General features: G+C 47.6%; 1 protein-coding gene across 1 annotated transcript in view; it reads left to right on the forward strand.

Annotated features, from left to right (window-relative positions):
- The window catches only part of plxna4 (plexin A4), a 485,825-nt gene extending 461,660 nt beyond the window's left edge, over nt 1-24,165 (forward strand). Inside the window, 5 exon segments of the mRNA XM_055653389.1 lie at nt 934-1,124; nt 14,110-14,279; nt 17,990-18,202; nt 21,954-22,104; nt 23,198-24,165. Of these exon segments, the coding sequence (XP_055509364.1) occupies nt 934-1,124; nt 14,110-14,279; nt 17,990-18,202; nt 21,954-22,104; nt 23,198-23,293 (821 nt within the window). The 3' untranslated portion in view covers nt 23,294-24,165.
- The last annotated feature ends 2,420 nt before the right edge of the window (nt 24,166-26,585 follow it).

The raw sequence follows: 26,585 nt of genomic DNA on the forward strand, positions 1-26,585 counted from the left end.
GAGCAGGAAGCAGAACGCTGATTAACGAGAGGAGTGACAGAGGGTTTACACAGAAAGATATTATCCAGTCCAACTGGCTCAAGCTGCTGCATATGCAAGACAAAATGTTCTTTGCTTTGAATGCAGAGCCTGTAGATTTTGCCTCCGTTACCAGCTGATCCTCAGCTCCACGGCTACCAAGGCCATTTCAGAGAGTCGGCCATGGGTCTGAAGTTGCAAGAAGAAGGGAAGAGGGTTTCCAGACCCCTCGGATGGTCACGGTGGCGCAGCGGTAGAGTTGCTGGCGTAAGCCCCTGTCCCACTTACGAAACCTCTGGAGACTTTGCGCCCCACCCAAGGTTTCCATGCAGTTCCCGGAGGTTCCCGGAGGTTTTTGTCAGTCTCCCGACCTGCTTCCACTACCTGCAACCTCCGGCAACCACCTGCACCTTCTGTCAGAAGATCATAAGTGATGGGAGTAGGATTAGGCCATTCGGCCCACCAAGTCTACCCCGCCATTCAATCATGGCTGATCTGCCTCTTCCTCCAGTCATTCCAGACAATACACAATAGACAATTGGTCATTCGGCCCTTCGAGCCAGCACCGCCATTCAATGTGGTCATGGCTGATCACCCCCAATCACTACCCCGTTCCTGCCTTCTCCTCATATCCCCTGACTCCGCTATCTTTAAGATCCCTATCTAGCTCTCTCTTGAAAGTATCCAGAGAACCGGCCTCCACCGCCCTCTGAGGCAGAGAATTCCACAGACTCGCAACTCTCTGTGAGAAAAAGTGTTTCCTCGTCTCCGTTCTAAGTGGCTTACCCATTATTCTTAAGTCGTTGTTGTCTTCTGCCTATTTGGGGGAAGCCAGCAACGTTTACTGACCTCACACCTCCAGGGTGTGTGAGAAATGCTGGGACAATGTTGTTCAACCTCCCTTCCCTCTTACAGAAACCATGATCAGGTACACGGGCAGCCCGGACAGCCTGCGTTCCCGCACGCCCATGATCACCCCTGACCTGGAAACCGGGGTGAAGGTCTGGCATCTGGTCAAGAACCATGAACACGGAGACCAGAAGGAAGGAGACCGGGGCAGCAAGATGGTGTCCGAGATCTATCTGACCCGACTTCTGGCTACAAAGGTAACATGAGCCGCTGGGAAGCTGGGTAGAAGATGGAGGAGAGTCCAATTAACCTACAAATCTGCATGTCATTGGAATGTGGAAGGAAAGCAGAATCCACGCGGTCACAGGGAGAACGTACAAACTCCGCGCAGACAGCCCCCATAGTCAGGATCGAACCTGGGTCTCTGGCGCTTTAAGGCAGCAACTCTACTGCTGCGCCACTGTGCCTATCTAGAAGTCTCTTAAGAACCACAATCGTATCTGCTTCGTGTACCACCCTGCCAGTGTGTTCCAGGCACTCACCACCCTCTGTGTAAAATTACTTGCCCTTTACATCTCCTTTACACTTTTCCCCACTCTCCTTAAATCTATGCCCTCCTAGTATTTGATATTCCCATCCTGGGAATAAGGTTCTACCCTATCTATGCCTCTCACAATCTATCTATCTATCTATTAATATATAAAACTCTCGTGCCATCCGACTGGCTGCCGTCCGGCTGCCTTTCTGCCTTTTGATTCGTTGACGGCTGCTCCTTCCTATCAGCTTCCAACACACTTCGAAACAAAGTTGCAAGACAGGAACACTCTGAACTTTTCACTGCTGCAGCAGGCAGGGGAGGTGCAATTGGATTGTTTTTCAATCCACTGCTGAGGGAGGCAGGGGAGTGCTGGAATCTTACATTTGGGAATGGCTGCAGTTCCGTTGGAGGAGACGGGTGCATGGTGAAATATTGGGTTGGGGGATCACACCATTGGGGGAGCAGACCCAACGGGTCTGCACTTGGTCTAGTATACTATTAAAACTGTGTGTGTGTATGGGTGTATGTCATTTTGATTTTGCCTTTGATTCGTTACTCCGTGAAAGCCAGACACAAAAACGCCGAGATATTTACCATGTTGCTAGCGATTTTGCTTTTACATTCGTAAATCCACTCCTCATTAAATTTAGTCATTTTTCTGTACACATTTTTAATAAAATCCTTCACCCCCCCCCCGTGAAGGATTATATTCAAAATGTGTACAGAAATGTTTACAGTCATTTTTTCGCCTCCCGCTGGCCACCTTCTCATCGCGTGCTTCGCGCGACCATAACGGCTGCTGCCGCCCGGCTCTCCTCCACTCCCCCCCCCTCCCCGGCCCAGCTCTGTCACGCTGGTGGAAGCCACAGATCGGTTGGTCCAAATCGCAGACCTAACTGGTCTGCACTTGATCTAGTTATGTATAATTCTATCGGTTCTCCCTTCAACCTCCCTCCAGAGAAAACAATCCACGTTTGTCCAATCTGTCATTCTTTGACTAAGTACATAAGCATTTTATTTTCCCCCCTCTCTGACCCCCCCATAATTTGACCCCATGTCCCAGGACCAAGGGTCCAGAGCACAGACTAGTTGATCCATGAACATAACGCACTGCACTGTTAGAGAGAAAGGCAGAATGAATGATAAACTGAGAAAAAAAAGATTACATTGGGAAACAAACCAACATGGAATGAGATCAGTTTTTTTTTTAAATGGTTAGCGATATTGATATTGTGCACCATGAAAGATGATTTCTTCCAGTAGCAAGGACTCATCAATAAGAGCTGGCACGGGTCATGCTGAATAAAAACTTGCATTCATATTAGTCGCGGGGAGGGCCGTGAAGGATGAGCGCAGCCGTGGAATTTGATTCAAGCAAGAAAGCAGAACGGGGCAAGATGGACTAAATACGTTCCTGTGCCTCGTAACTGCAGCAAACGAAAACCTCCTTTGTCTGTGAACAATTGCAGAAAGAACGGGCAAGCAATCCTATCAAAATAATCGGTTCGTTTCTGCGTTGTGAAAACCTTCTTGCGAGAGGGGGGGAATCTAGGAATTCAATCTCAATGGCAACATTTACCAAAGCTTGCCACAAAAAAATGCTGGGGTAACTCAGCGGGACAGGGAGCATCTCTGGAGAGAAGGAATGGGTGAGGTTTCGGGTCGTGACTCTTCTTCCAAAGCTTGCCCATGTTCAAGTGTTTTATTTTTGTATTGACAAACCCATAGTAAACTTGTAGGAAGGAGCTGCAGATGCTGGTTTACACCGAAGATAGACAAGGGTCTCGACCTGAAACGTCACCCATTCCTCCTCTCCAGAGATGCTGCCTCTCCCGCTGAGTTACTCCCTCCTTGTGTGTCGATCTCACATTGTAAACTCCGTGGGGGTACTCTGACCAGCAATCCTGATCGAAACGTTTACAGAGGCTTTGTTTAATTCTGCAGAGTTAAGTGTGAAGGCTGGTGCATTAAATGCCTCATGTTAAATGCCGTGAGGCGTCGCAATTAAAACTCATTTTTTTTTTTTTTTTTTTTTTTTTTTTTTTTTTTTTGCGTTGTTCAATCTATTCTACTTACAAAGTGATGAAGAAGTGAAGCCTCCTTCTGTTCGTCTTTCTATGACAAATGAACCGTAATGCGTCGCGTAGGCGTGCGAGTGGAGGGAGCAGGAGGGCACCAGATGGCCACTTGGAAGACTGAGGCAGTGGCTGGCAGCTTGGTAGGTCAGGGCAGCGAATGTTGCCAGCACTGTCCGAGCTAACAAGTCAAGACACAGTGGGCAAGCAGAGGTGGACTTAACCTTTCTCTCGGCCTCAAAGCCAGCGGGCTTGACGTCAATGTACTCGCCGAAATACCTTCCAAGATGGCGCCCATCCCAGGCGACCATTTGCGTGCTGGCCACAGAAGCAGATCTACAAACACATATTACAGTCACTCCACACTTTAAAATCTCTACTTGGAGAAACAGAAAATTGGTGCAGGAGGAGACCTTTCGGCCCTTCGAGCCAGCACCGCCATTCATTGCGATCATGGCTGATCATCCCCAATCAATAACCCGTGCCTGCCTTCTCCACATATCCCATGATTCCACTAGCCCCTAGAGCTCTGTCTAATTCTATAGAAACATTGAAAGCAGGCAGCAACGTTTCTCCAGCAACATTTCTTACTTTATCTGTGCACTGTGAATGGTTCGATTATAATCATGTGTTGTTTTTCTGCTGGCTGGTTGGCACGCAACAAAGGCTTTTCTCTGTACCTCGGTACACGTGACAATATACAATAAATAACTAAACTAAACTAAAACGATACTCTGGGAGTTGGTTTCGCCCTCTACATTTTAGTTTAAGTTCATATGTGATAGGAACCGAATTAGGCCATTCAGCCCCATAAAGTCTACTCCACCATTCAATCATGGCTGATCTATCTTTCTCGCTCAGTGGTGCTTTAGCGTCACATGTGACAAACTGTGTATTTCTTTATCGATTCGCCAGGTGACAGCCCACCGGGGTCTTGCAGGCGGGTTCCCGGTCCATGGCAGGTGAACGGGGTATTCCGCGCAGGTTTCTCGGACCGTGGCGGGTGAGCCGGGTATTCCGGGCGGGTTCCCGGACTGCTGTCGGGTACGGCTGCAACACAGGAAGGGAACAGGACCTGTGGCCCACCCATTGCATGGTCACCTGTTCCCACTAGTTCTATCTTCTCCCACGTGGCTGAACACAAGGGTCTTGTCGTAGTTGGGGCCTTAAACAAGAACCCTGGGGATGTGAGTGGCCAAAGCAAAGAGCCGGACACCCTGAGTGTGGATGAGGGGAGCAAGTCCCAAGAAAGAGGGGTGGACGATATCATTCATTGTCCCTTACTGCTAAAGTTCAAGACCCTCACAAGTAGGGTTGCCAACCATCCCACATTAGCCGGGACATCCCGTATATTGGGCTAAATTGGTTTGTCCCATATGGGACCGCCCTTGTCCCGTATTTGACCGCTACTACTCGGGTCGAGGGGACTGTCGGGTCGGAGCGCCGCGTCCGGCCCCGCCTCACCCGTCCCGACGTAGTGCAGCCCATGGAGTGCAGCAGCAGCAGCAGCTCGCCCGTGGCCCCGTCGGTCGGCAGCCCAGCCAGCTGTCTGACCTTCGGACCTTCGCTTACCGCCGACACCACCACCACCCCTCCTTCTCATGGCCGTTCATCGGTTCATGAGTTGGACGGGGCGCCGGACTTTGCGCGCGCGACATCGCGCGGGCCAAAACTCCTCAGCTGGCCCGCCGGCTGGGCTTTGTGTGCAGTCCAGCACCCGGGCCAACTCATCATTCACCCAGCCACGGCCGAGTCGGTCAACGAATTGCCGTCGGGAATTTGTCCCTCATTTTGACCTTTTGTCCCTTATTTGGGAGCGAGAAAGTTGGCCACTCTGCTTACAAGACACCAGTCCCACATCACAGTCGCATAACACAAACTAACCAACACAACCCTCCACACCGCCACTCAATAGGCTTATGCCCAGTCAGTCAATGCCAATAGATTAGGATATAAGGTGCCGGAGTAACTCAGCGGGACAGGCAGCATCTTTGGAGAACAAGGACAGATGATGTTTCAGGTCGGGACCTTTCTTCAGCCTGATCAACGCCAACAGACTGCTCCTTAACAGGAGATTCAGAATCTCTTCTTTGGCTCCCAGTCACGTGTGCAATCTCACACTGTCTCTCGTTAACACGCTCACACCTCTGTGTTCCCACGCCCAACACTCTCACACTCATTTACACACAAAAGCTCACCCATTTTCACACACCGAAAGGTGCAAAATACTTACACTCACATTCACAACATCACGCCTCTTCAAAAACACACTCGGAGAGAGTAAAAATATCCTAGAAGGCAAAGAATGAGTGAGCGTGAGATCGGAGATAGACACAAAAAAGCTGGAGTAACTCAGCGAGACAGGCAGCATCTCTGGAGAGAGGTGGGTGAAGATTCGGGTCGAGTCCCTTCTTCAGACACCTTCTTCAGAGTGACATCTACCCCATTGTGGACATTGGACCTTGTCTCTGGAACTGCTAGGTTACAAAACTGCAAAATATATTCACAACTCTGCAATCTTCCCCTTTGCTCTCCCTAATGTACTTGAGTTTGGCTTGATTGTATTTATGTACGCTGTTATCTGATTTGGATGGCGAGCAAAACAAAGCCTTTCACTGTAGCTCAGCAACTCGGAGAAGTCACAGTGACTGAGATGGTGATAGATAGAGAGGGAGAGACCAACACCACAGATAGAGATGAGTGAATCATAAAGTTATCTCACGATAATTACTTACATATTATACATGTATATGTTCTGCATTTATTTAATGACTGAATTTGAATTCTTCAATTTCCAAAGGCCGGCATGGTGGTACAGCGGTAGAGTTGCTGCCTAACACCGCCAGAGACCCGGGTTCGATTCTGACTCCGGGTTTGATCTGACTACGGGTGCTTTCTGTGTGGACTTTGTACTTTTACCCTGTGAGCGCTAGAGTTGTCTCCGGGTACTCCAGTTTCCTCCCACATTGCAAAGACGTGAGGTTAATTGGCATCTGTCAATTGAGACCAGAGTGTAAGATACTACTAGCGTATGGGTGAACACTGGTCAGCATGGATATAGAAACATAGAAAATAAGTGCAGGAGGAGGCCATTCAGCCCTTTGAGCCAGCACCGCCATTCATTGTGATCATGGCTGAGCATCCACAATCAGTAACCTGTTCCTGCGTTCTCCCCATATCCCTTGATTCCGCTTGCCCTTAGAGCTCTATCTAACTCTTGGCCTCCACTGCCTTCAGTGGCAGAGAATTCTTGCTATTGAGGGAATGCCACGTAGGTTTACAAGGTTAATTCCTGGGATGGTGGGACTGTCATTTGCTGAGAGAATGGAGCAGCTGGGCTTGTGCACTCTGGAGTTTAGAAGGATGAGAGGGTATCTCATTGAAACATGTAAGATCGTTAAGGGTTTGGACACACTAGAGGCAGGAAACATGTTCCCGATGTTGGAGGAGTCCAGAACCAGGGGCCACAGTTTCAGAATAAGGAATAGGCCATTTAGAACGGAGACGAGGAAACACTTTTTCTCACAGAGAGTGGTGAGTCTGTGGAATTCTCTGCCTCAGAGGGCGGTGGAGCCAGGTTCTCTGGTTGCTTTCAAGAGAGAGCTAGATTGGGCTCTTAAAAATAGCGGAATCAGGGGATATGAGGAGATGGCAGGAACGGGGTACTGATTGGGGATGATCAGCCACGATCACATTGATGGTGGTGCTGGCTCGAAGGGCCAAATGGCCTACTCCTGCACCTATTGTCTATTGTCTATTGCATCGAGTGAATCGGCCACCACTGCCTTCACAGTGGCAGAGAATTCCAAGTCTCTGGGTGATAATGTGGGCCAAGGGCCCTGTTTCTGTGTTTTATCTCTACATTAAACTAAACTAAAGTGAAACAAGGGCACATGTGATTTCAGGTTGGCGTGGACTCGATGGGCTGAAGGGCCTGTTTCCACGCTGCATCTCTAAACTAAACTAAATTCACTCGTGGTTTTCACCTCCCAACTTTAAATAGACTGCCCGGGCACTGTGTTCCTATTCAGTATGGTAACTACCATGTTACCGAACCTATTTAAAACCTTCTTAACAACCCTGCACATAGACCACCTCGATGTTTCACGGTTCATTCAGGGGTCAATGAATAAGCACCCAATCGCATGATCCTATTAATAGAGTTGATGTACCCTTGCTGATTACAGCAATTACCGCAGTGATTGGGGCATTAGTTTAATTGTCCATGTAAAGCCATTCAGGCTGACCTGTGATGTAAATCCTCTCGATCTGTGTCTGTACCTACTGTGTGTGTCTCAGTGCAAAGCAGCTCTGCCATCACAATGAGGCAGAGGCCTCAGAAATCGCGTATTGTTATCCTGGACTCTATTGCACAGAGCGCGGGATTAAGTACCATTCCCCCGTGACTACCTATCCTTGACCTTCATGTTATTTGCATCAGCCGACAGCACCCCCCACCTCTGAGGGATGCAAGACTGGGATTTGGGCTGAGTATATTTACACAAGACGAGGTGGGATTTCAGGTCAATCTGCACAGGATTTCTCCTGGCAATTTGTCTCGAATTACCGTAACACACAATGTTCCTCCCAATTATGTTCAGCATAGTTTTCTGATCCCGACGTGATGACTTGGGCAATAAACCCTGCCAGTGGGAGACCACACCTGCAATCCAGGAACGAGAAAAGCTTCCCGCGAGCCCTTTGGCTGTCGTTTTGGCTTCTGAAATTCCTTCCCCTCGGGCGTAAAATACGTGAATCATTTTAGAATCAAATTTCAGTTTTTTTTTTTCCCTCACATTTCCATAAACCTCAACAGGATGGCCTAGTGTTAGAGGCAAATCATATTTTCTAGTCGAGCCATTTGAACTCATATTAATTTACCCCACAATCTGTCTCTGTTTAAAATCGGATTACTATGAGGGGATTCACACTGTGATCCATTTTTTCTTCTAATGATTAAACCCATCTTTAGTCGCACCAATCAAAGGGTAAGAAGTTACTCTTTTGGCATCGCCAGGAATAATTTGTGGTAATTTGGAAAATAAAATAAAATTTTATTTTCAAAAAAAATCGGCGTCAGGTTATGGGTCAAATAATTCCGAGCGGAAAAGTGGGAAAAACTTCTCGAAATTCGCACCAGATTGCGAGAATCTCGGGTGGTAGATGGAAAGTGGAGGAGAGAGTAAGTGGCTTAGGGCAGGATTAGTGTATTAGGTACAAAGCAGAGATTGATAGGTTCTTGATTAGTCATGGGGCTGTCCCACTGTACGAGCTAATTCAATAGTTCTCCCGAGTTTCCCCTGATTCGAACTCGGAGAATTACGGTAATAGCCGCTCGTAGGTACTCGGGGCTCTCGTGGACATTTTTCAACATGTTGAAAAATCTTCACGAGATTACAGCGTTTCCCGAGTACCTGCCGTTAGCGTTACGAGCCGCTAAGAGACGTTCCCGAGCTCTGACGTACCCGCAACGTACATTCTACGTGCTTACCACGAGTTGGATTTTTTTTTTAAACTCGGGAGAGATCTTGATTGAACCCGTACAGTGGTACAGGCCGTTAAAGACGTCAAAGATTATGGGGAGAAGGCAGGAGAATGGGGCTGAGAGGGAAAAATAGTTCAGCCATGATTGAATGGCAGAGTAGACTCGATGGGCCGAATGGCCTAATTCCTAAATCTTATGATCTGATCTTATAATCAGTACAATAGAGTAAAGGGGAAGATACAGAGTGCAGAGTATAGTTATTCGCATGACAGCACTTTGCAGCGTGTCAGTTACAACTTAAGCCACATTTTCCCCAGTTGTAGCCCCCTCCTCTCCAAAAGGATAGTAGTGTAGACTTAGACGCCCTACTCGTGAGACCATGTAAAACTGGTTCATAATAAGTTCTGGGAGTAGAATTAAGCCATTTGGCCCATCATGTCTACGCCGTTCCATCATGGCTGATCTATCTTTCCCTCTCGACCCCATTCTCCAGCTTCCTCACCATAACCATTGACACCCGTACTAATCGAGGGTTTGTTCTCGCCACTGATTCATGTTAGGATCGGGTGTTTGTTTTTGAGAAGCGTAGTGTTGCACCTTCCCTCCCTCCCCGATCGTTGCGTTTCCGCTCAGAATTATATGACCCACAACCCACGCTGTTTTTTGGAAAATAACATTTAATTTAAACATGGGTGGCACCACAATATATTCCTGGCGATGCCAAAAGGGTAACTTCCTACCGTTTGATTGGTGCAACTAAAGATGGGTTTAATCATGAGAAGAAAAATGAATCACAGTGTGAATCCTCTCATAGTAATCTGATTTTAAACAGAGACAGATTGTGGGCTAAATTAATGTGAGTTCAAATGGTTGAAAATGGCTCGACCAGCAAATATGATTTCCCGAGATTCTCGCCCTTTTAGTTTAGTTTTTAGTTTGAGTTTTAGAGATACATCGCGGAAACAGGCCCTTCAGCCCACCGGACCCGTGCTGGCCAGCGGTCACCCCGTACACTAGCACTAACCGACCCACAGGGGACAATTTACAATTTACAGAAGCCAATTAACCAACAAACATGTACGTCTTTGGAGTGTGGGAGGAAAACGGAGCACCCGGAGAAAACCAGGGAGAACGTGCAAACTCCGTACAGACAGCAACCGTAGTCCGGATCGAACCTGGGTCTCTGGTTGCAGTCAAGTCAAGTCACCTTTATTTCTATAGCACATTTAAAAAACAACTCTTGTTGACCAAAGTGCTTTACATTGGTGGAGGTACTAACGTTATACAACAGTGGTTCATAGATTAAGTACATACATAAATACATACATATAGACCTCGCTCAGAGGACGTCAAGAAAGGCTTGAGAGTAAAGCTGAGTTTTAAGTCTCGACTTAAAGGAGTCGATGGAGGGGGCAGTTCTGATGAGAAGAGGGATGCTGTTCCACAGTGTAGGAGCTGCAACCGCAAAGGCACGGTCGCCCCTGAGCTTATGCCTAGACCGCGGGATGTTCAGCAACCCCAAGTCGGCCGATCTGAGGGACCTGGAGGTGGTGTGGTGGGTGAGCAGACTTTTGATGTAGGTGGGGACAAGCCCATTGAGGGCTTTGTAGACATATGGAGGATCTTGAAATTTATTCGGAACCTCACAGGGAGCCAGTGTAGAGAGGCCAGGATCGGGGTGATGTGGTCCCTATTTCGGGTGCCCGTCAGGAGTCTCGCTGCGGCGTTTTGGACCAGTTGCAGGCGGGACAGGGAAGATTGGCTGATGCCAGTGTAGAGGGAGTTGCAGTAATCGAGGCGGGAGGAGATAAATGTGTGGATGATCTTTTCGAGGTCATCAAACTGGAGGAATTGTTTTATTTTAGCTATCGTCCAAAGCTGGAAGAAGCTAGCTTTTACCACGGCATTGACTTGTTTGTCAAATTTCAATGCTGAGTCAAATATCACGGCAGTAAGGCAGCAACTCTACCACTGCGCCACCGTGCCTTCCTAAGTTGTTCTTGGTGTTGAAAAATTCAGAGCAAGTTTAATGGCCCTGGCTACTGTCGGCACATGGATTAAACAGGCACTAGTGATGTCACTGATTGAGTTATTCCGAACTTTGTTATCCTCCTGGCTGCAGGGAATGCCTACTCTGTGTATAGCTGATTGTTCATTCTCCCCAGATTCAGTCATGCAGAGAGAGGCTCCCTGGCCAGCCCTTGTGGAAATCAATTGAGCCACTTTATGGCCTCACTGCGCAGGTTGGAGAGGCAGCCTCTCATCTATGGCAGGTCCCAGGGGAAAGCTCAAAGCCTCTCCTCAGTCGGAAAGGAGCGCATTTCTGCACACGCACATAGTTTAATGTCGGTATGCGGAGGGAGAACTCAACTATAAAATGCACCCTTCAGAACATTTCCATCTTAAGTACAGAAATCTTAATGCCAGATCTTTGCCAGACAAGTGCATGATTTACTGTGTTTGACATTTGCCTCCAATAAATAAGAATGACTTGTTGTTTATGTAGGTAACTTATCCGTTGGGCCCATCATTGTCGCTTACAAGTAGCAATCTTTTACACAAAATTGATTCCCCTTGACATGTTTAATGTCCTGAAATTTGTAAGCAAGCCTCACCTCATTTTCCTAACTGGCATAGCATTTTTCTTCGGAAATAAATTTGAGACGGAGAAATGCTTGGGGCCTATCGAGCGAATGAAACTTGTCAGAACTGCGTTTAATGTTGTCGCCGTCTTTAGTGGGTGTCGGGTGCTTCCTTCACCCCCCTCTCGACTACCACCACTGTCCTCCCCTCTCCCCCTCCTCTTCCTCTCCCGCCCCCCCGTCGTGAGCCAGGGAAAGCTGTCACCAAGCCCAGACGCGCCAGAGATATTATGATTATCGGCTAACACGACTTCAACGGTGGCTGAGCAGAATGAGAATTTGCTGCCATGGCTGAGTCGGGCTATTCATCTTTATCAGTGCTGCAGATGCACGTCTGACTCGCGGTGTTAACCCCGTCGCGAACTTGCGCTTTTGTCAAAACCAGCCGCGCTTGTTTCGTGAGGCTCCCGCGCGCAAGGGCGGTTATTCCTCTTCTACAAAGAATCAGTATTTAGTTCATTAAAGCAGCTCGAAGACAAAGGTCTCACGCTCGCCCATTAGCCGGTCTGCTTCACTGTGGCATTTCAAGCTTCAGGCATTCCTCTTGTCAAAAAAAGGGCGACACAAAATGCTGGCGTAACTCAGCGTGTCAGACAGCATAGAAACATAGAAAATAGGTGCAGGAGCAGGCCATTCGGCCCTTCGAGCCTGCACCGCCATTCAATATGATCATGGCTGATCACCCAACTCAGTATCCTGTACCTGCCTTCTCTCCATACCTCCTGATCCCTTTAGCCGCAAGGGCCACATCTAACTCCCTCTTAAATATAGCCAATGAACTGTGGCCTCAACTACCTTCTGTGGCAGAGAATTCCAGAGATTCACCACTCTCTGTGTGAAAAATGTTTTCCTCATCTCGGTCCTAAAAGATTTCCCCCTTATCCTTAAACTGTGACCCCTTGTTCTGGACTTCCCCAACATCAGGAACAATCTTCCTGCATCTAGCTTGTCCAATCCCTTAAGAATTTTGTAAGTTTCTATAAGATCCCCCCCTCAATCTTCTAAATTCTAGCATATATGGAGAACGTGGATAGTCGACGTTTCGGGTCAGGAATCTTCTTCACACCCCGATATGTTGCCTATCCACATTCTCCAGAGATGCTGCCTGACCTGCTGAATTACTCCAGCACTTTTTTTGTAAACCAGCATTGGTGTCTATATATTCCTCTTGTTACTTTTGGCTGGAGAATACAGCTCCTTAAAAATGTACGAGCAATTCACATTGATGTCGTACTTCACCAAAGTACAGTAGTGCCAATGAAAGTGAGGCAACATAGGACTAGTATGAATGGGTGATCGATGGTCGTCGTGGACTCAATGGGCCGAAGGGCCTGTTTTCGCGCAAGATGAATGTTTGAATTCTTCAAACGCATGAATTATTTTGAGGTGTAATATAGAAAACATGACTGCCACTTGGCACAGAGCAAGCCCCCATGGATTTGAATATATGATCAACTTATTGATCTTAGTTGATGTTCAGTGATCCATCTAGAGTCGAGAGTATTTTATTGTCACATGTCCTGAAATGTTACTCCGGAAACGCCAAAATAAACAACAAAAGTTTTAAACGTTACAGCTTCTATTCCTCCTACCCGATGGTGGAAGTGAAATCAGTGTGTGTTGCCAGGGGAGGTGAGGGGATCTGATGCTGGCTGCCTTTATGAGGCCGTGACTCTTGTATATCCCTTCGATGGTGAGGAGCTGGGTACCCATGATGGATTGGGCGGTGTTCACCACCTTCTTGTAGCCTTCTTTGTTCCTGGGCGTTCGAGTTGCTGAACCAGGCTGTGGTGCAACAAGTTAATATGCTCTCCACTGTCCACCTGTACAGTTCAAGAGACATTTGCTGACATACTGAATCTTCTCGATCTCCTCACGAGGTAGAGGTGTTGATGGGCTTTCTGTATGATTGCATCGACATGCTGGGTCCAGGACAGATCTCCATGTCATGTTAATTATTCATGCACTGTTTGGGTGCTGGCTGCTCGACATCTCACCAACATGTATCTACTCTGCACTGTTTCATTTTGTGCCACTAAATCTCTCTCTTTTCTCTCTCTCTCTCTCTCTCTCTCTCTCTCTCTCTCTCTCTCTCTCTCTCTCTCTCTCTCTCTCCCTCTCTCCCCTCTCCCTCTCTCCCCCTCTCCCCTCTCTCTCCCTCCCCCTCTCCCCCCCTCCTCTCCCCTCTCCCCCCCTCCCCCCCCCTCCCCCCCTCCCCCCTCCCCCCCCTCCCCCCTCTCCCCCCCTCTCTCCCCCCCCCTCTCCCCCTCTCCCCCTCTCCCTCTCTCCTCCCTCTCTCCCTCCCCCCTCTCCCTCTCCCCCTCCCCTCTCCTCCCTCTCCCCCTCTCTCTCTCCTCTCTCCCTCTCTCTCTCTCCCTCTCCCCCTCTCTCTCCCTCTCCCTCCCCTCTCCCCCTCTCCCCTCTCTCCCTCCCTCTCTCTCCCCTCTCCCCCTCTCTCTCCCTCTCTCCCCCCCACTCTCTCTCTCTCCCTCCACACTCCAGGGGACGCTGCAGAAGTTTGTGGATGACCTGTTTGAGACGATCTTCAGCACAGCCCACCGTGGGAGCGCGCTGCCCCTGGCCATCAAGTACATGTTTGACTTCCTGGACGAGCAAGCAGACAAGCACCAGATCCATGACCCACATGTGCGCCACACCTGGAAGAGCAACTGGTGAGTGGGGGGGGGGAGGGGGGGATATGTGCAAGGTGAGCTGAGGGCAGCACTGCTCAGGTGTGGTCTGTAATTGGGGACTTCCATGGAGATGCATGAGAACCAGAGGTCATAGCCTCGGAGTTAAAGGGCATTCCTTTAGGAAGGAGCAAGTGGCCAATGTGCCGACCAGCTATCCCTGCACACTAGCACAATCCTACGAATTACAATCATTACTGAAGCTAATTCACCTACAAACCTGTACGTCTTTGGAGTGTGGGAAGAAACCAGAGCACCCGGGGGAAAAAACCCGTGCGGTCACGGGGAGAATGTACAGACAACATCCGTAGTGAGGATCGAACCTGGGTCTCTGGCGCTGTCAGGCAGCAACGCGACCGTTGTAGCGCCCATCTGAACATGAACTGCTGCTCATGTTTGTTTTTCAACCCCCTCCACGACAGCTTGAAACGAAAGCTAGAGCTGATTGCAGCCCGTGTCCCCATGCAGCACTTTCCGCTGCGCTTCACGCCTCTCATTGATTAAGCTGCAGGAAGACTGAGTGCTCATTTAAAAGTAATAAAAATAAAGCAGATGCTTACTTTCTACAAGGCATAATGTTGTTAATTGTGTGGATGTCGTTTCATTCATCACCCAACAGCGAGGACACGAGCAGCCACAAACTGCAACCCATCGCTTCTGTGGCAGCAGGAGGGATGACGGCTATTCTTTCAGTAACCCCCCCCCCCCCTTTCGATAGTTTGCAAAGTATCTGCATCTATTGAGTGCTGGTCCTTCAGCTCCCCCCCCCATCTCCACCCCACCCCCCCCACCACCCCCCCCCACACTTTATCTTAGCCCAAACCTTAAGGCAGAGATAGATAGATTTTCATTAGTACAGGTGTCTGAGGTTATGCGGAGAAGTCAAGGCAGTTTATTTGTCACATACACATACGAGATGTGCAGTGAAATGAAAGTGGCAATGCTCGCGGAACAACAAAACATCCAAACAAACTATAAACACAATCATAACACACATATTATTTTACATAATAAATAATAGAAGGAAAAATGGAGGCAGGAGAATGGGGATAGGCGGGAGAGATCAATCAGCCATGATTGAATGGCAGAGTAGACGATGGGCCAAATAGCCTAATCCTACTCCTAGCCCATTATGACCTTAAGGGTGAGATAGAATGAGTCAAGGAGAGGGTGAATGGTGGGAGCAAGCTGGTGTCGATACCTGTTACTGAGTGGAGTAAGAAAAGGACAAAATATAGTGGGAAGGATACAAAATGCTGGAGTAACTCAGCAGGGACAGGCAACATCTCTGGAGAGAAGGAATGGGTGACGTTTCGGGTCGAGCCCCTTCTTCAGACTGTGTGAAGAAGGCTCTCGGCCCGAAACATCACCTCTCCCCTCTCTCCAGAGATGCTGCCTGTTCCGCTGAGTTACTCCAGCATTTTGCGTCTATCTTCATTGTGAACCAGCATCTGCAGTTCCACCCTACACAAAAGGAGCTGATTGAGTGTGTCTTTAATTAAAATTCCCACCATCGGCTGAAGTTCACAATTAATTGATTGGAGCTGAGATTCATCTCGGAACTAATTTGATCTGACCAGGCAGCAATCATTTCATCTGTTCCAGTGTAGCTGCTGTTATCGCACAGCTACGGGGCAATCAAGTCCACATTAGCTGCACAGTCAGTATTAAGCTCAGGCTAATCTGCTCTTCCTCATACCTCCAGTTTGGGTACGTTACCATATCCTGAAGAGGAAGGAACAGGTGCAAATATCAAACACGGTGGCGCAGCGGTAGAGTTGCTGCCTCACAGCGCCAGAGACCCGGGTTCCATCCTCACTGCGGGTGCTGTCTGGATGGAGTTTGTACGTTCTCCCCGTGACCGCGTGGGTTTTCTCCGGGAGCTCCGGTTTCCTCCCACACTCCAAAGACGTACAGGATTGTAGGTGAATTGGGCCTGGTATAATTGTAAATTGTCCTTAGTGTGTGCAGGATAGTGTAATGTCCCTGTCCCACTTAGAAAACCTGAACGGAAACCTCTGGAGACTTTGTGCCCCACCCAAGGTTTCCGTGGGGTTCCCGGAGGTTTTTGTCAGTCTCCCTACCTGCTTCCACTACCTGCAACCTCCGGCAACCTCCGGCACCCACCTGCAACCTGAAGATCTCGACCCAAAACGTCACCCATTCCTTCTCTCCAGAGATGCTGCCTGTCCAGCTGAGTTACTCCAGCATTTTTGTGTCTATCTCCAGAAGTTGTTCCATCGACTTTGTGATTTCTGCAAATCACAACTAGGACTGCCATGTGAGTTGCAGCACATTCGTAGAGATGGCCTTCTACCCTCCCCCTTTCACCCCCTCACCCTAAACCTATGTCTGCTTCTCGATTCCCCTACACTGGGCAACTACTTGCCTCCATTGATTCTTCTTCAACCACTGAGTTTAGTTTAGTTTAGACATACAGCGCGGATAAAAGGCCCTTCGGCTCACCAAGTCCAGCGATCCCCACACACTAACACTATCCCACACACACTAGGGACAATTTACAATTACACCAAGCATATTAGTCTACAAACCTGTACGTCTTTGGAGTGTGAGAGGAAACGGGAAAACTCAGGCAGAACATAGAAACATAGAAAAAAATAGATGCCATTCGGTCCTTCGAACCAGCACCACCATTCAATATGATCATGGCTGATTATCCAAAATCAGTACCCCGTTCCTGCTTTTCCCCATATCCCTTGATTCTGTTAGCCATATGAGCTATATCTAACTCTCTCTTGAATACATCCAGTGAATTGGCCTCCACTGCTTCTGTGGCAGAACATTTCACAGATTCACAACTCTCTGGGTGAAAAAGTTTTTCCTCATCTCAATCCTAAATGGCCTACCACTTATTCTTAAACTGTGACCCATGGTTCAGGACACCCCCCAACATCGGGAACATTGTTTCTGCATCTAGCCTGCCCAATCCCTTAAGAATGTTATATGTCTCTATAAGATCCCCTCTAATCCTTCCCAATTCCAATGAATAGTTCAGGGGGAGAATGTACAAGCTCCGTACAGACGGAACACCTAGTCAGGATCAAACCTGGGTCCCTGGTGCTGTCGAGCAGAAACTCTACCGCTGCGCCACCGTGATGTTCTTCCAGCATTATGTTGTTTTGCTGGGCTATGGGTCCCGGAGATTAATCTTTATAGCGGCTTGTACTCGCTAGAATTTAGAAGATTGAGGGGGGATCTTATAGAAACTTACAAAATTCTTAAGGGGTTGGACAGGCTAGATGCAGGAAGATTGTTCCCGATGTTGGGGAAGTCCAGAACAAGGGGTCACAGTTTAAGGATAAAGGGGAAATCTTTTAGGATCGAGATGAGAAAAACATTTTTCACACAGAGAGTGGTGAATCTGTGGAATTCTCTGCAATAGAAGGTAGTTGAGGCCACAGTTCATTGGCTATATTTAAGAGGGAGTTAGATGTGGCCCTTGTGGCTAAAGGGATCAGAGGGTATGGAGAGAAGGCAGGTACGGGATACTGAGTTGGATGATCAGCCGCGATCGTATTGAATGGCGGTTCAGGCTCGAAGGGCCGAATGGCCGACTCCTGCACCTATTATCTATGTTTCTATGTTTCTTATCCAGCCATTCTCTGAGTGTTTATCACGGTGTTTTAAGAATCTACTGTCCCTCACAGTGCCTCTTCTTTTTCTCCTCGCAGCCTCCCATTGAGGTTTTGGGTGAACGTGATCAAGAACCCGCAGTTTGTCTTCGACATCCACAAGAGCAGCATCACGGATGCCTGCCTCTCCGTGGTGGCACAGACCTTCATGGATTCCTGTTCCACTTCGGAGCACAGACTGGGCAAGGACTCTCCGTCCAACAAGCTGCTCTACGCCAAGGACATCCCCAACTACAAGAGCTGGGTGGAGAGGTCAGTATCGAGCGCTGTGCCCGCGGCGGTTGGTCGCGGTTCCTGGCCGTTTCATCGCCCTGAACATTGTGGACGCTCAAGTGGTGAATCTGTGGAATCCTCTGCCACAGAAGGCCAGTTCATTGGCTATATTTAAGAGGGAGTTAGATGTTGCCCTTGTGGCTAAATGGATCAGGGGGGTATGGAGAGAAGGCAGGTACAGGATACTGAGTTGGATGATCAGCCATGATCATATTGAATGGCGGTGCAGGCTCGAAGGGCCGAATGACCTACTCCTGCACCTATTGTCTATGCTTCTACACCCCTGCATTTGTTCATTCAATCTTCCATCACGCCTCTTGCCCGTAGCTAACCAGAAAGTCATGGCTCGGTGGCGCAGCGGTAGAGTTGCTGCCTCACAGCGCCAGAGACCCGGGTTCGATCCTGACCATGGGCGCTGTCTGTACGGAGTTTGTACGTTCTCTCCGTGACCCATGGGTTTTCTCCGGGTGCTCTGGTTTTCTCCCACACTCCAAAGGCGTACAGGTTTGAGGTTAATTGTCTTCGGTGAAATTGTGAATTGTCCCCAGTGTGTGTAGGATTGTAATCGTCTCGATTGTAATCATGCGTTGCCTATCCGCTGACGAGATAGCGTGCAACAAAAACTTTTCACTGCACCTACGTACACGTGACAATAAACAACACTAAGTTAAACTAAACTAGGGTAGCGTCCGTTTTAGTTTTTAGTTTAGAGATACAGGGCGGAAACAGGCCCTTCGGCCCACCAAGTCCGTACCGACAAGCAATCCCCACACATTAGCGCGATCCTACACACACTAGGGACAACTTACACATACAGCAAGCCAATTAACCTACATACCCGTACATCTTTGGAGTGTGGGACAAAACAGAGATCCTGGAGAAAACCCACGCGGGTCACGGGGAGAACGTGCAAACTCCGTACAGACAGCACCCATAGTCGGGATCGAACCCGGGTCTCTGGCGCTGCAAGCCCTGTAAGGCAGCAACTCTACCGCTGTGCCACCGTGGCCACCCTGTGCGGGGATCATGGGTTGGCTTGGACTCAATGGGCCAAAGGGCCTGTTTCTGCGCTGTATCTCGAAACTAAACTCAAAACTAAGATACTGTCAGGGGCACGGGGTGGGTTTCAATCAAATTGATAAGTTGTGTCATGTCTATACCTGGTGACATCACCTGTCTGATGGCTCCAACAAGTGTTTGCCAGGCTGTCAGGACATTGCAGAGAGTCGGGTGGGGGGGAATGGAGGTGAGCAGATGGCTTTGGTCTGATTTGACATTTCTGCCTCTCCTGCTGGCAATATTGGGACTGGGATGTTGTTATTAAATTATAATGAGATCATCAGGGGACGAGATTGGCTCTTGGGAGTATCTCTTATTATTTCATATTTCATGCACTTTAGACATCCACGAGCAGCAAATTGTTATGGATATTTCTGTTTCTCTGTGTTGCAACAAAAATAAATTGAAATTATTCCATGTAGTCCTTTCACAGTGGGAGATATTCAATATTGCATGAAAGGTACTTTGTATGTGCAGCACATAAACTGGTCATTTGGTTTGCAAGATCCGTATTGTATTGCTGCTCATTTCATCGAGTCATAGAGTGTGGAAACAGGCCCTTCGGCCCAACCTGCCCACACCGGCCAACATGTCTCATCTACACTAGTTCAATTCAGTTCAGTTCAGTTAAATTTAGTTTATTGCCACGTTTACCAAGATACAGTAAAAAGCTTTAATGCGTGCTATACAGTCAACAGAAAGACAATACAGATGCTCCTTGTCTTACGATGCTTTGACAATATAGATAATAGACAATAGGTGCAGGAGTAGGCCATTCGGCCCTTCGAGCCAGCACCGCCATTCAATGTGATCATGGCTGATCATCCCCAATCACTACCCCATCCCTGCCAAATCAGTACCCCATTCCTGCTTTTCCCCATATCCCTTGATTCTGTTAGCCATATGAGCTATATCTAACTCTCTCTTGAATACATCTAGTGAATTGGCCTCCACTGCTTCTGTGGCAGAAAATTTCACAGATTCACAACTCTCTGGGTGAAAACGTTTTTCCTCATCTCAATCCTAAATGGCCTACCACTTATTCTTAAACTGTGACCCCTGGTTCTGGATTCCCCTAACATCGGGAACATTTTTCCTGCATCTAGCTTGTCCAATCCTTAAGAATTGTATATGTTTCTATAAGATTCCCTCTCATCTTTCTAAATTCCAGTGAATATAAGCTCAGTCGATCCATTCTTTCATCATATGTCAGTCCTGCCATCCCGGGAATTAACCTGGTGAACCTACGCTGCACTTCCTCAATAGCAAGAATGTTCTTCCTCAAATTAGGAGACCAAAATTGCACACAATTCTCCAGGTGGGGTCTCACCAGGGCCCTGTACCACTGCAGTAGGACCTCCTTGCTCCTGTACTCAAATCCTCTCGCTATGAAGGACAACATGCCATTTGCTTTCTTCACTGCCTGCTGTACCTGTCTACTAGTTATGTTTTATTGAGTTTTGTTTAGTTTAGAGATACAGCGCGGAAACAGACCCTTCTCTCACCGAATCCGCATCGACCAGCAATCCCTGTACACTAACGCTATCCTGCACACACTGGGGACAATTTACAATTATAAAACCTGTACGTCTTTGGAGTGTGGGAGGAAACCAGGGCTCCCAGGAAAACCCACGCAGGTCACGGGGAGAACGTACAAACCCCATACAGGGCAGCACCAAGGAGCAGCGGTAGAGTTGCTGCCTTCTTCAGACTGAGAAAGGAGAGGGAGAGGGAGACACAGAGATATGGAAGGATCAGGTGTGAAAACAAGATATCAAAGGGGACCATGTACAAAATGTAGAATAGAACATTGTTAGCAAGGAGAAGGTGACAATGAGGCATATAAAGATTAAATTTAATTAGGAGGGGAGGCCGACTGGTCGGAGAACTATGATGGGGGAGGGATGGAGAGAGAGGGGAAAGCAAGGGTAACTTCAAGAGAGGTCAATATTCATACACTTACAACAACCCAAATAAACTTTATCGACTATAGTATAATAACTGGGAAAAAATTAATATTAACATTTTGGAAAGGTCCTATTAACCCCCACAATTAAAATGTGGATTATAGAAATGTCGGAGACCCTACATTTGGAAAGAATTAGACTTGTCTTAATGGACAAACAAGAGCTTTTTTTATCAGAATCTGGTCTCCATTCATTGACTATTTGAAGGGGCAGACTGGCTCGGCACGTGAACCTGACTGAAACTCGAATTAAGGATTAGATGAAAAGTTATACTTTATAATTTACGAACTTATCTCCAACGTTCTATTTTTAGTAAATTATTCCATTCTTCTTTATCATGCTTTTTCCTTTTTTCTCTCTATCTATATAAACAAAAAATACTAGTAGTTATTATAAATCGATAATATTAGTAATGAAGGAATGATATACATGAAATGTTTTTAATATGATATGTACCTGCCTCTAATAAAAAGATTATTTAAATAAATATATATATTCATACCGCTGGGTTGTAAGCTGGCCAAGTGATGCCCTTGCAACCAAGTGCCGCTGAAGAACTGTACATCATCCTACACTAAACACATTGTAAAAATGAGAAGGTGTATTAAGGTTAAGAGGTCTCTCTGTTTTTGTTTCTGTTGTGATGAAATGGAGTCTTCTTTCTGTCTTTAATTGTCTATTTATGCTTCCCTTTGTTGCTGCAGGTACTATGCAGACATTGGGAAAATGCCGGCCATCAGTGACCAGGACATGAATGCCTACCTTGCGGAACAGTCCCGGATGCACATGGCTGAATTCAACGCCATGAGTGCCCTCAGCGAAATCTATTCCTATGTTAGCAAATACAGCGAGGAGGTAATAGCCCGTTCTTTGTCGTCACCTTCAGCCCTATGGTCCTCCAGAGCTCCTCCGCTTCCAGCATCTCAAGCATTCCCAAATGTCATTGCTCCTTCACTGGTGTTCCATCCTACACCTGCCAGGGTCTTGAGTTCAGACCAGATCATTCACTGCAGGGTTGTGAAGGTGTGTCCCAAGTTCCTGCTCCCCTCTGTAAAACAAGCTATCTTCTGGCATTGTCCTAAATCACCCTGGCTCTGGGTTAAGATTGGATTATCTTGTTCTCCCTTTCACAACAGCAGAAAATACTGACCCTGTTTACACCCTACAAATCCTCTGACATTTGAAACTTGTTTGACCCCTTTAACTCCCTTTTCCTTCTCTCACTTTCCAGAGAATCCCAGTCAGCAAGTTAAGGGCCTGTCCCACTTGCATGCGATTGCATGCGTTTGGCGCGACCAAACGTGGTCGCTTGAGGCGTATGGGCACCGTATGGCCGCGCGGGGCCCGTCCCACTTAGAAGCGCGGAGTTGTGCAGGGCTGGTCCCGACATCGCGCTGGGCTCCGAAAATCTGACAGTGTCCGAAATCTTTGCACGCCAATGGCCTGTCAGCACGCAGGCGCATTGCGGTCGTACGCAGCGTCTCTTGACGGCTTACGCCTAGCGCGTGGCGTTGCTCAATGACGTCACCGCCTGGCGTGGCGTTGCGTGATGACGTCACCGCCCTACGCCGTGCGGCGCCCAAATTCAGTCGGCCCGCCTCCTGCCCAGCTGATTGGTAAGTATGACACGCAAACTTAGCGCGTACTTAGCGCGAACTTTGCGTGAACTCCGCTTCCGTTTGGTCATGCCAAACGCATGCAAGTGGGACAGCCCCTTTAGAGAGTGGTACAGCGCGGACACAGGCACTAGCCCAAACTGAAATGTCACCTGATCACGTTCTCCAGAGTTGCTGCCCTGATCCGCTGATGTTACTCCAGCACTTTGTATCTGTTTTTGTAAACCAACATCTCCAGTTCCTTGCGTCTGCAATAGAATCGTTTTTAATGAGTGTCAAAAGCGACCGTATTCATCATTGAAACATTCTTTCTTTTGATTTCTCGCCCACAGATCGTAAGTACTCTAGAATGTGACGAGCAGTCCAGGAGGCAGCGGTTAGCTTACAAACTTGAACAGATAGTTGCTCTCATGTCAATAGAGAGCTGAGTGGCACTCCCAAGGAACGCTGGGTAAAAGACGCCAAGCTGTGCCTGACTTAAGATGGTCGCCTTTCAAGTGCAAGTTATGATTGGTTCAAGCAACGTCACCTTGATCATCTATCTCTCCATTACCCCTGCGTCTTCATCTTTTATTCTCCTTCAGTCTCTCTCTCCCTCTCTCCTCTCTCTCTCTCTCTCTCCCTCACATTTTTTTTGGATACGTCAAAATGTACATGAAAGGTTAAAACTAAAAATATCGCGAATGTGGTTTGTAAAATAGAGCAGCAAATCTCCGGCAAAGGAATCGCTGGCGAGCGACTCGAGATCGCGATGATTTACTCGGCCGTCTTCTCCAGAGGGACTTGGCAGCCTTTCCTCTTGTGGTGTGTGAGCGCGATGGGAACCGGGATCGGTGGAAGATCTCCCCGTTTTATTTGTGGGACGCTGTAAGCGATTTCCTTTGGGATCGGTTGGTACCGAATAAGGCATCGATTGGAGGCCTGTTCCAAAATTAACTCCGATCGACGCAAGATCAGTGAGACAAGAACGTGGTCTCCAGTTCGGTTGACTTTACGGCCAGAAGTTGTGGACAAAGAAAACAAAAAAATTGTGCATGAGAATTGCAATTTATCTGGTCTGTGAGAAGGGAAGAGAGCATGACATTATTGGCAGAGGATGGACAGGCTTGGCTTGGGGGTATGTGTATTCCAGAGCTGCGGACATGGGCTGTGGTGACAGGAGAGGAGCAATCGGAGGGTGTGTACATAGATGTACGCACAGTAACACAATGGTACACGCAGGCATCATGTAAAAACGCAAACATATACAGACATACACATGTGCAAAATACACACGCACACACACACACACACACACACACACACAGCACACGCACATATACACACACACACACACGCGCACACACACAAGCGCGCGCACACACACACACACACACACACACAAGCGCGCACACACACACACACACAAGCGCGCGCACACACACACACACACACACACACACACACACACACACACACAAGTGCACACACACACACAAGCGCGCGCACGCGCACACACGCACACATAAACTCATGCAAAAAACAAAGGTACTCTAAATCCGAAGCCTTGTTATTATTAAGGAAAAAAGTAGAAGTGTACGTGATCATGTGGAAGCATCTCAAACAAATGGACAGGTTCGATGTTCACCAGAGTTATGGGGCAGTCCGTGACTCTGGAGGTACTGGCAAATGAAACTAAAAGACATTTTTGGTTTGGAAACGATGGACTATCCCAGCCAGCGAAGACCAAAGGATTACAGTGCTGTTCGAAAATAAGTGCCACTGTGGATTATCAAATTTTATTTGCAGACGTCTACCTAGTGCGTGAGGTTCCACGAGACAGAAGACCCCACGAACCGCCAGCTGGCTCCAAACAGGCGTTCCTTTTTATTTGCACAGAAAACGCGCACAGATTGACAGAACTGTGAAATGTTATTTATAGAAGACGGCTAACGAAAGAATTCAACTGCAAAGGCGAAGACATGACTTGCACGTGTTACATGCGGGAGGAACCGGGACCTTGGGACGGGAGGTGTGTGTGTGTGTGTGGGGGGGGGGGGGGGGAGGGAGAGAGAGAGGAGGTTGTCAGGAGGTCCAATCCTTGGTCGGTGGGCAGCTGATTGGAATGTTCTTCTCTCTCCCTCCCCACCCATGACATTTATACATGATGTATTATTATCAAATCTAAATACTGTTCTCCCAGCCCCTCCCTTCACCCACCAACTCATTCAGCTGAAAAAAAATATATATAAAAAGGGACTTTTTGAAACAATAGCTTTTTGCCTTGAACTGTGCCCGACCTGTGTTTGTGGATGTGATTGATAGGTCAGTCCCTGACAATGACCTCAGTATTTCTTTTCGATATCATTTGTTCCTTTTTTGGTTAAAATATAAAAAAAAGTGCATGTAATAATGAACCTGGGAAGCAAAGACTGATACCAAACTGCAATGCCATGATCGTGAATGTGTCCTATGATTTATTCCCGCTCTATTTTTCTTTTGCTTGAGAATAGTGTGTCTGGTCTGAATGGGTTTGCGATGTGCACATCTCTATTTAAAGACAGTTTGTAACAACCTACCCTTAGAAACCAGTGTTAGACTCCGCCAAGACCGATCGACAATAGGTTTTATCTTAATAAGGACTGCAATTAAATATACTACTCAAAACAAAGAGATGAAAGGACCCGACAAAGGCTAGCTTCATTACTTTGTTATATCAATTGTATACCTGTGTATGTAAATATGATGCACTCCTATTTTGCAGTTTCAGAACAAAAAATTTACTATTTGTAATATAGAATAAAGTTTATTACAAAAAACACATTCTAGGCTATCTAATGATTTCCAAAGAAGCCATGCCATTAGTGAGACTATGGACCGGTGTAGCCCGGAAACAGGCCCTTCGGCCCAACTTGCCGGTGCTGACCAAGATGCCTCGTCTACACTAGTCCCACCTGCTCGCATTTGGCCCACATCCCTCTAAATCTTTCCGATCCGTGTACCTGCCCGAATGTCTTTTCAATGTTGCTGCAGTATTTGCTTCAACTACCTCCTCTGGCAGCTCGTTCCAAAGAAGCACCACCCTCTATGTGCAGGTAGACAAAAATGCTGGAGAAACTCAGCGGGTGAGGCAGCATCTATGGAGCGAAGGCAATAGGCAACGTTTCGGGCCGAAACCCTTCAGGGTTTCGACCCGAAACGTTGCCTATTGCATATGTTGCCTATTGCCATGTTGCCTATTGCTGAGTTTCTCCAGCATTTTTGTCTACCTTCGATTTTCCAGCATCTGCAGTTCCTTCTTAAACCCTCTATGTGAAAACCTTTTGTGGAAGAAATTAATTTAGAGGGAAATTAAGGGAAAATGAAAAACGGAGACTTCGCAGGTTTGCGTCAAGAGACTTTATTACATGTCGTCATGGAGAGATGGTGACAGTGAACGGCTCACCAGTTCTCTGGCTTCACCACAGAATTAGCCGACGGTTATATTCAAGTTCAAGTTCAAGAGAGTTTATTGTCATGTGTCCCTGATAGGACAATGAAATTCTTGCTTTGCTTCAGCACAACTGAACTTAATAGGCATTGACTACAAAACACATGAATAAATAAACTGATAAAGTGCAAATAACAAATAATGGGCTATTAATGTTCAGAGTTTTGTCCGAGCCAGGTTTAATAGCCCGATGGCTGTGGGGAAGTAGCTATTTCTGAACCTGGTTGTTGCAGTCTTCAGGCTCCTGTACC

Source organism: Leucoraja erinacea, chromosome 22 (assembly GCF_028641065.1).
Source record: "Leucoraja erinacea ecotype New England chromosome 22, Leri_hhj_1, whole genome shotgun sequence".
Lineage (NCBI taxonomy): Eukaryota > Metazoa > Chordata > Chondrichthyes > Rajiformes > Rajidae > Leucoraja > Leucoraja erinaceus.